At 42.9% G+C, this 14,504-nt stretch overlaps 1 protein-coding gene across 1 annotated transcript in view; it reads right to left on the reverse strand.

The window, feature by feature from the left end:
* Nucleotides 1-14,504, reverse strand: part of SCUBE1 (signal peptide, CUB domain and EGF like domain containing 1) — a 207,889-nt gene that overhangs the window by 69,613 nt on the left and 123,772 nt on the right. The window contains exon 8 of the mRNA XM_074825576.1: nucleotides 5,541-5,657. Coding sequence (XP_074681677.1) covers nucleotides 5,541-5,657 — 117 coding nt within the window. The remainder of the gene's footprint in view (nucleotides 1-5,540; nucleotides 5,658-14,504) is intronic.

Consider the following 14,504-nt stretch of genomic DNA (forward strand, 5'->3'; position numbering starts at 1 on the left):
CTCTTCTTTTCTAGATTGTTTAACGATAAGCTGAGTTGTTGGATGAACCATTCAACACGAAGGCATTTCTGGTGCTCCCACTGCAGCACAGTCAAGTATTTAAGCATGTAAGTGCCACATTTCTTTGCTGCATCTGAATGCAAAAGGATGGGGGCCTGTTTCAAGAGCACACCACATTGCTGGGTAACCATGACAATGAGACAGCAGGAAGGAGAAATGTTTGCCTAAACAGCATCCAGTCACATAACCCCAGCGTAACACCGCTCCGGTTAAACAATATGCCAGAGGGCTGAGTAGGGCTTACTTAGTGTTGCACGGTAAATAAAATGCCCCATCTCAGGGTGGAGATGTGCAGAGACCTGTCTGTCTCCTAAATACTCGTCCAGGAGATCACCTGAGCTTGGCAAAGATCTACTCACGCACATGAATTAATACTGCTGCATTTAGCCCCAGCTGGTGGCAGATTACCAATGTAACATCAGATTGCTACTGAAAGCACTGGCATTCTAGCCCAGCTGGGTGTCCACCTCCCCAAAATCCCACTGTCAAGCTCACACAGAAAGCAGAATAGAAAGTTGGCTAAACAGAATAATACACTTTCTATTACAAAACACCTATGGGGCACTGCAGAGTTAGGTGGCACTTCAGAGATGTTTATGGAAAAGGCGTATTTGAGATGTGGCTTCTGCTCCATAACCCTTAGATACCCCGTTACGCTTCTCTCTCCTGCTTAAAAACTGTATTTGCTCTGCCGTTTGACTCGGGGCGTTCAGCAAGTGCTGCACCCTGTGCTGATGTCCATGTACAGCGCCGGGAAGCTGCATTATTGCGGGGCACAAGAGTGCCTTGGGGACACGGCTTCCCTCCGAAATCCCTGGGGCAGCGATGGAGCACATCAGACACAACAGTCCTACATTTTCCACCATGCCAGAGGCCTGTGGCCCTTCCCCCTGCTCTAACTCACTTCTTAGAGAACCCCACAGAAGCCCCCACCCCTCAGGTGCCTCTGGCAGCCGTTGCTGGAGGCAGGGGCTCCTCGCCCAGCCCGTCTCCCAGCCTGCAGCTACCGTGGGCACACCAGCCCTTTAGCGTTTGATCCACTTTGGCAGCTGGATTTACACAATCTTCAGAAATCTCTGCTAAGTCTAATCTAGTCTGACTTCACTCCTCTTGAATCCCACAAGCTTTTTTGCAAATGAGTCTCCTGCTTTATCAGCTACATAATTTGTATTTAATATAACTAAAACGCTCAACTGATGAATCTTCTCACTGAGGGCAGATTACAGCTGGCTGCATGGAAAGGGCACTCAGCAGGAAGGATGCACAGAAACCAAGCAGCAAGGGAGCCAGGGACCACACAACCCTTGATAAGCACAATATAGGGGATATTAAAAAGCGGGTAGGAGGCACTGAACAATAAGCATCCTGGGCCACTATGTCTTGTAATCGTCTGGCTCCCTCTCGGTCTGCATCAGCTGACTTCTGTGGGATGACTCGGTAGGCATTTAGGGAAAGGAACTACACTGGTTTGTCGTGTGTAGCACAATAATTGACAGCATCAAATGATCTCAGCATCAAGCTGGGATCACCCAGTTACAATGGCAGGAGAAATTAAATAGCATTAATTAGAGGGAGAACATAGAACTCTTTCTGCCTTTGTCTTCTCTTAGCTGACAAAAGCCTCCGTGGTTTGGCTTATTAAGAGCCAAGTTGGTAGGAAAGCTGAAGGGGAAAAAGGAGCATTCTCCTTTGTGTGCCAACCCAGCTGAGAAGACTTGAGTTTGAGACTGACTTTTAAAGAACAGCAAAAGGTTAATGAAGTTTTATCCCAGCCACCATTAATGCATCTGAAGGTCCCTCTAACTAGACCACAGACAGCACTTTTGTTCTTATTTCGCTATGAGATCAGGTAAGGAATACATGTAAGGGAAAAAAATCAGAGATAAAATAGATTTTTTCAGCTTCCAGAAACCAAAACAATCTTCTGCTACAGTAGCCTTCCTACTGGCCATGCAGCTACCTGGACATATTCCACATTAAACCCTTCTCCACAACAACTTTTGTTTCCCATTTTGTCAGCATCTGATATAAACCAGACTGCACTCTGCCTTAACACGAGGAGCTTGATTCTTTGGGGTACAATGAACTGTCATTTCCCATGGAGCCTGTGAAAGAGGCCGACAGGCAAAACTGCTGCAGGCAGGTCCCTCGTATTACTTGGAAATCGCTTTCCTGTGATACGTTGGGAAAGGGCCAGGAGAAATACCAGAGTTTCAGTCCTGACTCAGTTCTGTACTCGGTGATCCGAATCCATCCCAGCTTTTATGACAGAACTACAGAATACGAAACATGATATTGCACACAAAGTGTAGTTAGTTATATTTGATAGGGTTTATTTGCCATCTTTTGGCAAATAAAGCATGTTTGCATATACTCTTTCTTAAAAAATTGCCTTTCCTTTTGTATGTATACTTGCCTTTTTTTCTGTACTAAACAGTTAACGAAATTCCAAACTACTAAACAAAAACCTACAAACATTTTGGACAGTAAACTCTTTTTCCTATTATATGTCTATACAATGCCTAAAACAGACTAGTCCTGATTTTTGAACAGAACCGTCTAGGAATTCTTGTTATTTAGAAAAATAACATTTTTATTTATTTCATTAATTTTAAAATAAAAATGTTATTTAATTTACCCAATTCCCTTGTGAATAATAAGGGAGAAAAGTGGCAATAGATTTCCGTAAAATACCAGTAAGGTAAAAGCACACTATTGAGGAAATCATCTACAAGTGAGCTAGAATTACAGATTAATAAATTACAGTGTCCACCTTGGAGTACTCAAAAGTTCAGATGTTTCTTTGAGTCTTATTTAAGCCTCTTGACTCTAAGCAACTACATAATTCCAAATAGTAGCTGCACTATGTAAAATGTCTTAGAGAGAAAGATGCCAAAATGGACTGAAAAACCGTACGCTTTCCAATAAAAACATTATTTTTGGTCAACATTATTTGCTAAATTCAACCTAAACATATTAATCATTTTGCTCAACCCACAATTGCATTTTTTGGTTAATAAATTATCCCTCCAATTTCTGTCAGCTTTTCTTAATTTTATTTTTCTCGCTACTTTCCTTTAATAGCTAATGGCATATCTTTCTCCCATGTTTAGAAATAGAGCCTCTCTCTAAATGATGCTTCTATGAAAAACCTCCCTTGGAGATGCTGTGACACTCGATGGCCTTGAACCCTCTGCCCCGGGAAGCCAGGATGTGACGGCTGCACGATCCCTGAGGATGCTTTAACGGGCACCCCCTAGATAACCCATCGCGCTTACGGCACAGACGTAACGCTCCAGCTCGAGGGAACAACGAGCTGCGGGTACGAGAAATCGTGGGCCAGTCAAATCAGGGAGAGCAACGAGGACAAAACCAAAGGAGAGAGCTTGAGCTGATCGCTCTTTTCTTTCACTTCCTATAGAACTCACAGGAAGGAATATGCGCACACGGAATTCCCCCACCTCAGCCTTTTCCAGGCTTTACCTATAAGCAAGAGGAGCCCCACCAGAATCTCACTTCTGCACCCAGAAGATGTGAACCTCAGAGCCGTCTCGACCAAGGGCTGCCTGCCAAAGCTATGGCAGAAGCTTCACCGGGCAGTGTAACTGCAGGATCCTTTGTGCACAGGTTTAAACGGGAAGTTACTTTTGCTTCAGGGAAGCAGAATCTAGCCCAGAAATCTCACAGTGCAATACATTAGATAAATATTATTAATTACAGATAAATGCAAAACATATATTTTACCATTTTATGATGAAGAGTGTTTCCTAAAATGTAAATAAAGGTTAAAAAGAAATGGCCTGTTGGTTTGTTAAACCATGTGAGTTAATTTCCAATTGCTGCTTATTTTAAGAAAGTAAGAAAGAATCTGCAGCATCATAAAAACACAGATTCTGTTTCTAATATTTTCTTCTCATAAAAAAGGGGAAAAGAGCTAGGGCATTTGGCTTGAGCATCAGTTGAATATTTCATTTTGTCTGTAACACTAATAATAGACTTGATTATTATACAAATATTGTTTCATATTAGTTCTACGGCCAAACTTCTAAATTTAGAATTAATCTTTTTTTTCATGATGCAGTTTCAATAATAAACATTATGATCAAGTCTAGGTGTATGTTACAGTATTAAAATACCTCCTTTTTAAGCACTCGGTGGAGTCACTGTTACTGCTCCGCTATGGCTTAGCTAGTCTGCCTGTAAAAATGAAGATTTATTTTTATGTGGCTTGAACTAAAACGACAGATTTTTGATGTGTGCTCACCCTTAACTATTAACATTGTGTGCAATGGCAGTTTAAATGTTTTATTTTCAAATAAACAGGCAAATGGACTGTTATTTCTATAAATACTAACAGGATCATGCCCAAGCACTGGGATTTTTCAGCCTGAAGCAAGAGGAAACCACACATTTTCTGTTTATTTTTGTGGGTTTTACTATTTTAAGTAACATCAAGCCCTGGACTGAAGATATTCTGACATTTCTGGTGACTTTGAAGGAAAAAAGTCCCAAGAGTTTCTTTGCAAGTTAGGTCAGCTCATGCTAAGTCACTGAGTGATAAAAAAGCATTCCCTGTGACAACAGTACACGCAATGTCCTCCTGGCTGCGCATCACCAAGTCTCTTGCAACAGAGCTCCAAAGAAATACATGGGAAGATGGGAAAATGGCTGATGGAGGGCCGGGTCCTGCTCACACGTACCCACACCTACTCGCCTGCGCAGTGCCGTTAAGTGTGGTTCTGCAGGGATATGTGAGAACTGCCCCTGTCTCTTTAATTGAGAACAGATGCTGACAGTGATATCAGATGCTCTTTTCTCTTCTCTCTTCCCCGACCTCAGTTTTAACACACTAATGAAGGACAAAATGCCACAGTTCTTGTGCTGCCTTTGGAACAGGGGTCTGAGCATCAGCTGTGTGGTTCAGACCTGGGCACTGGTAAATGTTGTTTTGGTTTTCCTTTGTACCTGGCTCCTTACGTTTTGAAGGGGCAGAAGTGGACAATTGTCTGGGGTTTTTTGAGCAATACTTCTGCATCTTTTGCTTGGCTTCACTTAGTGATAACCAGTTGACTATCTGCAGGTAACCAAGTACTGGTTGAGAATTTTAACTCGCTTTTTGAACGGACAAATTCAGATACCACTGGATGGCTGAAGTTTTACAAGGGTATCAAGCTGTCCTTTGAAACTGAAAGCTTTCTGCAGCCCAGAGCTTTTCCTTAAATCTCCAGTCAGTTTGGAACAGTTTGACCTCTGTATCTCATTGCTTTGCAGTAATAAAACCCTCTAATAAATAGAGAGAAAAATGATTGAAATAGGTAAATACGGAAAAATTAGGGCAGCAGAAAGCTAATGAACTCAGTTGCAATCACTATGCCAGTATTGCCTTAACTTAAAAGTATTGATTAAATAACTGAATATTTACATCTTGTAGTGGAACTGCTGAAGGCAAATGATGCATGGCAAAGCAAACAGAAGCTGACCTTTGCACGTTTTCCCATCAGGCTGCAGGGTAAATCCAACTGGGCAACTGCATCGTACCCCTGTCGCGGTGTCCTTGCAAGTCCGATCACAGCCTCCGTTATTGACAGCACATGTTTCTGCAGGATGAGAGAGAAAGAGAGAGAGAGAGAGGGAGAAAGGGAGTGTAATGAAATGTTCTGGGGGAGGGGAGAGGCACCGACTCTTCGGGCAATAGCACAACATTACAAAAGCAATCTAAGTTAAGCAAGCCCGCTGCAGCAAGCTTTCAGGGTCGTCAGGGCCCACGTAGTGGTTTTGACTGGTAAATCATTTCCACAAGTCATGATTTCTTTCTCACCCCAAACTGGTGTTTTTATTTATTATATTTAGTTAGTGCTTTTGAACTGTCTTAGACAACAGGATGGGTTATTACACATGAAACAAGTTTAAAAAGAAAAAAAAGTGATTGCCTTTAAAAGCAGAACCAAACATTCAGTCTGTTTCGTATCAGTCAATGTCCAGCCAAGGCTTTTTAAGGTTCATTTTTTTAAATGATGTTGTAGGCATAATGAACTTTAAAAAGCAGTAGAAAGCAAAGCAGAGTGCTAGACTTGGAACTGAGAATTTAAAATCCTTAGTTAAGAAAGAGTTAATAGAAAATGAACTACATATATCACTTTGACAAGAATCTACATGCCCAATCTGTTCTTACTGAACTACAAGCAAAAGGCATCTGGGTTTTGTCCACTTAAAGCTTTTTGCAAATTGAAAGGAGTTTGGAGTGGGTGGGAGGGCATAATTGAGGTCACTGAACCCATTCCAAGCTGTGTCATTGAAATTTCCCAGTGCTTGTAGTATGTCGAAGGGTGGCTGGGCAAACACAGGCAAGAGAAAGCTGCAATACTTCTGAGCTTTTCCAACAGTGGGCAATGACTATGAGGTACCACTACATTAAGAAAAAATCTTCAACTTCATTACAGAAAAAGCAAAAACCCCTCCCTCGTTGCCATTCTTTTCTGTTACTCGTGTGTGCACATGCGCACACCGTACACACACACACATACCCACACACATCCATAAAACAGATAAAGGGCAAGAGAAATGATTAACTTTGCTTTGATCCAGAGAGTAGAGTGGATGTAAGGGTGCCAATTTAGCACGTCAGTTTGAACTATGCATTTATCTGAAAAGTGTTTACTTCAGAGAGCAAGTCCTTTAATAGTATCTTTTTCAGTTGCTCTGGCTTTGATTAAATTAAAATACCCCCCTGCCCCCCAAGACTGCCATTATTCTACTCAGCTCACCTCATTCTGGCTTTCCCTGAAGAGGCTTTGTCATTACTTACTCAGATTTACAGACTCCTATTGCTGAATATTCACAGCCTGTGTCACAATTGTACCCTGTGGACAGGGTCTGACAATAAGCTATAGGATATGCTAATCAGGAATTGCCTTACAACAGTACATTGATCAAAAATTATTTACACAGAACAGAAAAGGCTTTATCTTTCAATTGACTAGCACTAAAAGATTTTTATTTTAAAGTAGCCTCTGCTAATGCCCTCAAGGTGAACTTAGACTGGCCCTTTGGAGGGACTTCACTGCTTCAAAATAAGAGAAAAAACTGTAACTGTTTTTTTTTTTTTTCCTTTTGCACGGGCACAGACCTCTACATCAGTTGTAAAATAAGCTGCTGGCACTTATGAACAAACTGAAAGCAAGGGCCTGGGGCACACGGGCATTCACAGCACGGGACAGGACTCCGCCGTCCAACCCCATTCACACATGCTCTACTAGATAGGTTTACGGTTTTTATGCCATGTGTGCTATGTAACAACATAATGTAGAAAAAGCCATCAGTATACAAATGGATTTGCACAGAACTGCCAGCAAGCACAGCTAACAAATGGATGGAACAGCTTTCTGAAAATGGAGCTGAGTCTGCAACTCCTTATTTTCAGACGGAGTCCTTGCTCATCTTAGGCATGACCTGTAGGACGAGTTAACTGCTTAAGTAATACGGTTCTGATTTTCATTGACTCCCCTGGGAAGGACTGTTCATAGACTCAGAGGCTGACACGGCTGCTTGAAGAACTCTTCTGTAAGTGACGGTGCTGTATTTCCATCGGTATGTGAATGTGGGTGTGTGTCCTCACAGCCCAACATATCAAGTGATTTTGTTTCAGAGAAGGGAAAATGTTTCAGGTCATTTAAAACTTTTTACTTGGGTACAGTTTAATGGTAGGATGATTTGCCAGGAGTAAAGAGTTAAGGTTAAAAACCAGGAAAAAGTGCTGAAGATGTACGTTTGGCATGGCACTGGGAAGAGCACTAAATCTTACATTAGCAGATTAACTCTGGCATATGAAGAGTCCTTTATTGCAGTTCATCAACACGAGATGAACATAAGCAGTAATATTTTTGCTTTCTGGATAACATCCAGTGAAAATGAATAGACACAACAATTTTTTTTCCCATGGCATGGATGACTGGATCTATAGGGTAAGGGTCATTCAGTGAGCAAGAGTTATTTCTATGTATAAATAGAGGGAATCAAGCCAGCTTTTCTTATTTTCACAGAGATTTAGTAAAACAAACCAAAAAGGCTAAATACCCTTCAACCTTCCTGGTGACTCTGACTTTCATACATGACGACCTCTAACAGAATGAAGATCCAAGCGAGCAAGCGGACATCTGACAGTACCTCCAACACTTTGGCTAATTGGAGAGATGTATTGGTGAAATTCCTTAAACTCAAGGTCATGAGAAAACGTTGGTAAAGGAAAGCGAATGTGACTAGCAGAACGTGGGAAAGCGGGATTACAAGCTACATCAAATAGAATAGCTGCGGCCTATAGACACCATCAACCGACGTGCGTCACCACCTGCGTTTCTGTTAGAAATTACTTCAACTCATTCTTCACCCCACCACTATCAAATTTTAGTATGTATTTGAAATGCAAATACAAGTTTTAGGTCTCAAATAAAGAGCAGAAGCCAATTACTTATTTCCAAGCTACCGTGTTGGAGGAACTATACCTATATGGAAGGGAAAGAACAGATATTCCAAATCTGGATCAGACCTTCATGGTGATATTGATCCGATAGACCATTTTCCACTGTTTTTTTCTCTGGGAAAGGCAACCTCAACATATTTATTACACCTTTTTGTTTTGTTTTGTTTCAGACTGTTTGGCATGTTTCTGATGTTTTTTGTTCTGATGATGGAGCAGAAAAAGAACTGGAAGACACAAATAAAGTCATGTAACTGACATTTAAATTCCCTCTGAGTTATGACAATGCTCCTCATTTGAAACTAGACTTTACTGTGAATTTAAAGTGATGTTTGTAGCCCCACTTACATCCTTATTGAACTTCCACTAGGAAACTCAGACAGAAACAGGGATCCAAAGAAAAGGACATCTATTTACATGGAGCAGTCTGGGACAGCTTACACTGTGTTTTTCCACTGTTTTTCGCACTCCTAATTCTGGAACAATCTCTCATGTATCTGCTCCCTGGCTCTATAGACAAGAAATAATCAGAATCATGACCAACATGTAGTTGGTAATTGAGTAATCACATGTTTTAACAATAGCCCACTGCACTGTGGGATCTGCACTGCTGCTGGATATTAAAATACCCTATTAGAAAGCACAAGCCTGAGCTGTCGGTCCTTCAGCACCGGATCAGGAACACTGGCTAAGTTACCAGCTGAAGTTACATGGGATTCCAGTCCCTTAATATGTCACTTCAGCAGTAAAAGATCAGTTCTCCAGGTTCTAGTCCTGAAGTTTTTGAACTAAAGCAGAATCTCTCCCTGATGGCAGCAGAGCCTGGTCACTTTGTTACACAGAAGACTGACATCAGACAGGATTTACTTGGCTTTGAATACTTTTAAATGCCTGAAACTCTGAACACGTGTCCTGGATTGGGAACATTTCTGAAAACCTAAATTTCAGCTTCTTCTATGAAACAGGTAAACACAGCCACTCAAAATGTAAGCTTCTATTCAAATTTGGTTTTTGAAGTGGCCAATTTTTTCATAAAGCCACTGAAAAACTGCCTTGATGACAAGGGTCTCCAAAATTTGCCTCCAATTTTTGTGACTTCATTTTACCTCAATGATCAAAAGAACCTGATGTAATTTTAAGGGTATTACTCAAAATCAGGCAAATCTTGAAATCTTTATTATTCCATTTGGTAGCCTGGGTCAATTTAAACTAGGATCCAAACCGATGTTTTAGGAACTGAGATATGGTGCAAAGCGGAACAGCCTTACACAGGTCTATGGGACTGGAAGGGACACATCTGCAGGTCACACAGCAATACATGTCTGAGCGAGGCCACTCTCTCATCTTGGATACGTCATGAGGACAAGGTTGGGTTCCCGATGACTGGAGAAGGTAAACATCAAGAAAGGCAGGAGGGGAATCTGGGGAACCTCTCCCCAGCCGGCCCCGCATCAGACCCCTGTAAGTTTATGGAGCAAATTGTCCTGGAAGCCATTTGCAAGCACATGAAAGATGACATGATTGGGAATGGCTGGCGTGAACTTACTGAGGTAAATCGTGCCTTACCCAACTGCCTTCTACAGTGACATCACTTACACTGTGGATAGGGGAGAGCTGTGGATGTTCTTCACCCTGAGTTTAGCACGTGCTTTGACACGGTCTTCCATAGTATCCTTATGGGCACAGCGGTGAGACAGAGACTGGGTAAGTGGATAATACAGAGAGTGCAAAACTGGCTGGACAGCTGGACTCAAAGGGTTGAGTCAGTGCCACAAAGTCCAGCTAGAGCTACTCCTCAGCCTCAGCTGGTGATAGTAGGGCCAACACTGCCTAAAGTCTCCACTAACAACCTGGACTATGGGATGGATGGCACTTTCTGCAAACTTGTGGATGATACCAAATTGGGGGAGTGGTCAATGCACTGGAGAGCTGGGCTGCTATTCAGAGGGGCCTTAACAGGTTGGAAAAAACGGCCTGAGCTTCATTATGAGCTTCACTGAAGGCAAACCCAGGTCCTGCGTATGGGGTGGAATAACCCCATCCAACAGAACAGGCTTAGAACTGAGTGGCTAGAAAGCAGTTCTGGAGAAAATCCTGGGGCGCCTGGTGGAGAAGTTGAACAGAAGTCAGCAGTGTTTCCTTAAGGCAAAGAAGGTCACCAACATCCTGGCTTGTATTAGGAAGAGTACAAGCAGAAGATCAAGAGAAGTGACCCCACCCCTCTATTTGGTGTTTGGAGTAACAACATCTGGAGTGCTGTGTCCAGTTCTGGGCACTCCAGTGCAAGAAACACATGGACATACTACAGCAAATTCAGCAGAGGTCTACTGAGATCATGTTCAGGGGGCTGAAGCCCATGATGAGGCTGAGAAGCTGAGAACGCTCAGAGGAGATCTTATTTCTGTCTACAGCTAACTAATAGAACAGTATACAGAAGGCGGAACAAGACTTTTCTTGGAGGTGCACAGTGGACAGACAAGAGGCAACAAACAGAAGTTAGAATATGGGAAATTCCAGCTTGATACAACGTAAAAAGTTTTCAGCATGACAGTGGCCAAACGCAGGAACGGGTTACCAGGGAGACTGTGGAATCTACATCCTTGGAGATGCTCAAAACTCAACTGGACACGGCCCTGAGCGGCCTGGTAGAGTGGCCCTTTCTTTGAGCAGGAGGTTGGATAAATGACCTCCAGAGGTGCCTTCCAACTTACATGAGTCTATGATTCAATGAAACATTCACATATCTTACAGAAGCTAAAGAACCTGAGTTTCACTTTTACTTTATTTCTGACAAAGAATACTGGAAGGGAAGAGGGAGAAGGGAAGCACCATGAACACAGGAAGCAGCATGTCAAATTCAAGGTCACAGTTCGTATCTACGCAGTATCTTACTCAAGGTCTCTTTGGAATCTGACACATCCATATCGCTGACACGTATCTGATACATTTAGTATCACCAATGATACTCTATGAGGAGGAGCTGTGGACTCCCTCAAGGGTAGAGAGGCCTTACAGGGAGATCTGGATAGACCAGAGAGCTGGGCAATCACCAGCTGTATGAAATTTAACAAAAGCACATGCCAGATTGTGCACCTGGGATGGGGTAATCCTGCTTATATGTACAAACTGGGAGACAAGAGGATGGAAAGCAACCCCATGGAAAGAGATCTGGGGGTTTGGGTCTGATGGCAAGTTGAACAGGAGTCAACAGTGTGCCCTGGCAGCCAGAAGGGCCTGAGGGGCAGGAAGCATGGCAGCATAGCAAGTCAGTCAAGGGAGGTGACTGTCCCACTCTACAGGGCACTGGCGTGGCCCCACCTCGAGCACGGTGCGGAGCTTTGGGCACCTCAATGTCAGAAGGGCATCAAGCTATCAGTGTGTCCAGAGAAGAGTGACCAAGATGGTGAAAGGTCTTGAGGGCAAGACTTACGAGGAGTGGTTGAGGTCACTCGGCTTGTTCAGCTTGGAGAACAGAAGGCTGAGGGGCAACCTCATTGCAGTCTACAACTGCCTCCTTGGGGCAGCAGAGCGGGAGATGCTGATCTCCTCTCTGGTGACCAGCAATGGGACATGAGGAAATGGAATGAGGCTGCGTCAGGGGAAGTTCAGACTGGACATTAGGAAAAGGTTTTTCACCGAGAGGGTGCTCAGTCACTGAAGAGGCTCCCCAGGGAAGTGGTGACAGCACCAAGCCTGTCAGAGTTGAAGGAGCATCTGGAGGATGCTCTCAGTCATACGGATTAGTGTTAGGTAGTGCTGCGAGGAGCAGGGACTGGGACTTGATGATCCTTATGGGCCCTTCCAACTTGAGATATTCTGTGATTCTATGGTATTTCCAACAGGAAATGCTCATGTTTGGAAAGCTGAAGCATGGAAGTAGAGACCTAAATTTCTTCCCTAGCTTCCCATAAGCTGCCGTGTCACCCTGGAGTTCATAAGAAATACTGGTCTCATTGAAAACAGACGCAGTATTTCCTATACGCATAAGACCTTCTGAAATTCATCAGCACACATGCTCTATAGACGTAAAATAGCATTGGTTTTATTCCTACCAATAGTACAGAAATTACTACCCGTAGTACTGAAATTAAAAGCAAGACTTGACACTCCCCACTCTTAATTTACTTTTTGCCCTGATAATATTTATTCCTCTGTAAATGTAACTTTTTACAGGGACAAGAGAATTTAATCTTTTCTATCCACTCTTAAATTCCTTTAGATTAGCATAGTACACAACAGAATTAATATGAAAAAGTGTTTTATGACAGACAGGTTGGTGTCTCTGTGTTGTTTTAACCAAGGTCAGTCATTTTGGATTGGCTTTAATTATGCTCTACTTAAAAAACTAATCCCATCAGCTCTGGAATGTGTGCATATACCTGCACCTATATGCAGAGCTCTGCTTTGCCAGTCTCAGTCAGTCTGCTAAAACATTCGATATACTGTTCAGTGGGATAAAATCGGCTTAAGGTAAATTTTCAAATTATTCTCTTAAAAAGATTAAAAACTTAAAGATGCTGTACATGGTTTAAGGAATGAAACGGAGAAGTAACAAAGTGATCAACCACATTTCTTACGAAGACCTAAACCGAAATCAGCTTCTTTGGGTGGTTGGCAAGAAATGCATTTCAGGAGGAGACAAGCACCCTCTTTGCACTGTAAGGGTGTAATCCTGCCCACCACACGAGAAGGCTGAGCCAGGTGGCAGCCACGAAGAGCCCTCAGGAAAAGACGTTGACTCTAACTTGGCTTGTACAAGTACTGCCTCAAAGCACAGCTGCCACTTCACAGGCACTGCGTGGCTGTGCAGCCGCCGGGTACCCGGCAGGGCAGCGTGCTGCGACGTGCTGACCTGGGCTGCTGTGCCCTGGGCAAGGTAGGAGACAGGAGGGCTAAGGGTACCTCTGCAAGAAGGAGGGTGATCAGACACAGGAACAAGTTAATCCTGATGTAACGGAAAGCTGAAGGCTGCAAGCAGAACAGCGGCTTTAGAGCACTCACTGGTTTAGCCAGGGCACTGTGAGATACCTGGATTACCTCAGACCACTCTTCCCTAATGAGGCGCCTGGGAAGTAATATCGCCTGGGAACTGGAGTGGCAAAAAGGGTTAAACCACCAGCAATCTCTGCTCCTCAGCAGCTGTGCTGTAACTAAAGCTGTTGTAAACTGCTACTGTGTCTGAACCAAGAGATAACCTGCTTACCTATCCTGAACACATAAAAATGGGTTGACTTGTCTGTGTTTAATTCACAGCAATACACAACCTGACTCTCCAGGCTATGTGTACAAGACAGGAAAACATATTTGAACAAGTGAAGAAAGATTAAGGATACCTGTGAAAGCAAGCCAAATATCTGGCACTCCGTAAGTATGAATACTGAAAAGCTGAAAAATGCCCTGTTAATGTTCATCACCTTGAATCCTGCCATTCTCTCCTCACTTATTTTATGTCCTGCCCCTATTCCCAACAGATTTTACAGTACATGTCAGCAGAAATGAAACTGCAGAACCAGTCCTAGATAGTGCACACACGATATTGGTGAATCCTATCTTAAATTTAAACTGGATTTATTTTTTTAAGTAAGATTTCAAAGAAACTGCCAGGATTTGGGTGATTCTTTTAAGAGGGGAAAAAAGTACATACTCATGATTGTTTTTATTTTGAGAAGGCCTAATCTTAAACCATTAATTACCATCATCTGTAATGATTGTTTGCATCACTGTAGCATTTTGGAGCCCTTGTAAGAACCAACACCAGGACTCCACTGTGCCAGCTACTACTAAGTTACAGCTAGGAAACGGTGACGATGCAAAGGTATTAGAGCAGTTCTATGGGAGGGCCCGATCCTGCTCAGCTGAGTGGTGTTGGCTCCCTCACCTTAAAAAACGTTGAACTAATTCAGTTCAGTGCAAATAGTATCTGGAATCAAATCAGGCCACAAGTTGTACCTCACCTCCCCTCACCGCAGGA

Source organism: Strix aluco, chromosome 5 (assembly GCF_031877795.1).
Source record: "Strix aluco isolate bStrAlu1 chromosome 5, bStrAlu1.hap1, whole genome shotgun sequence".
NCBI lineage: Eukaryota > Metazoa > Chordata > Aves > Strigiformes > Strigidae > Strix > Strix aluco.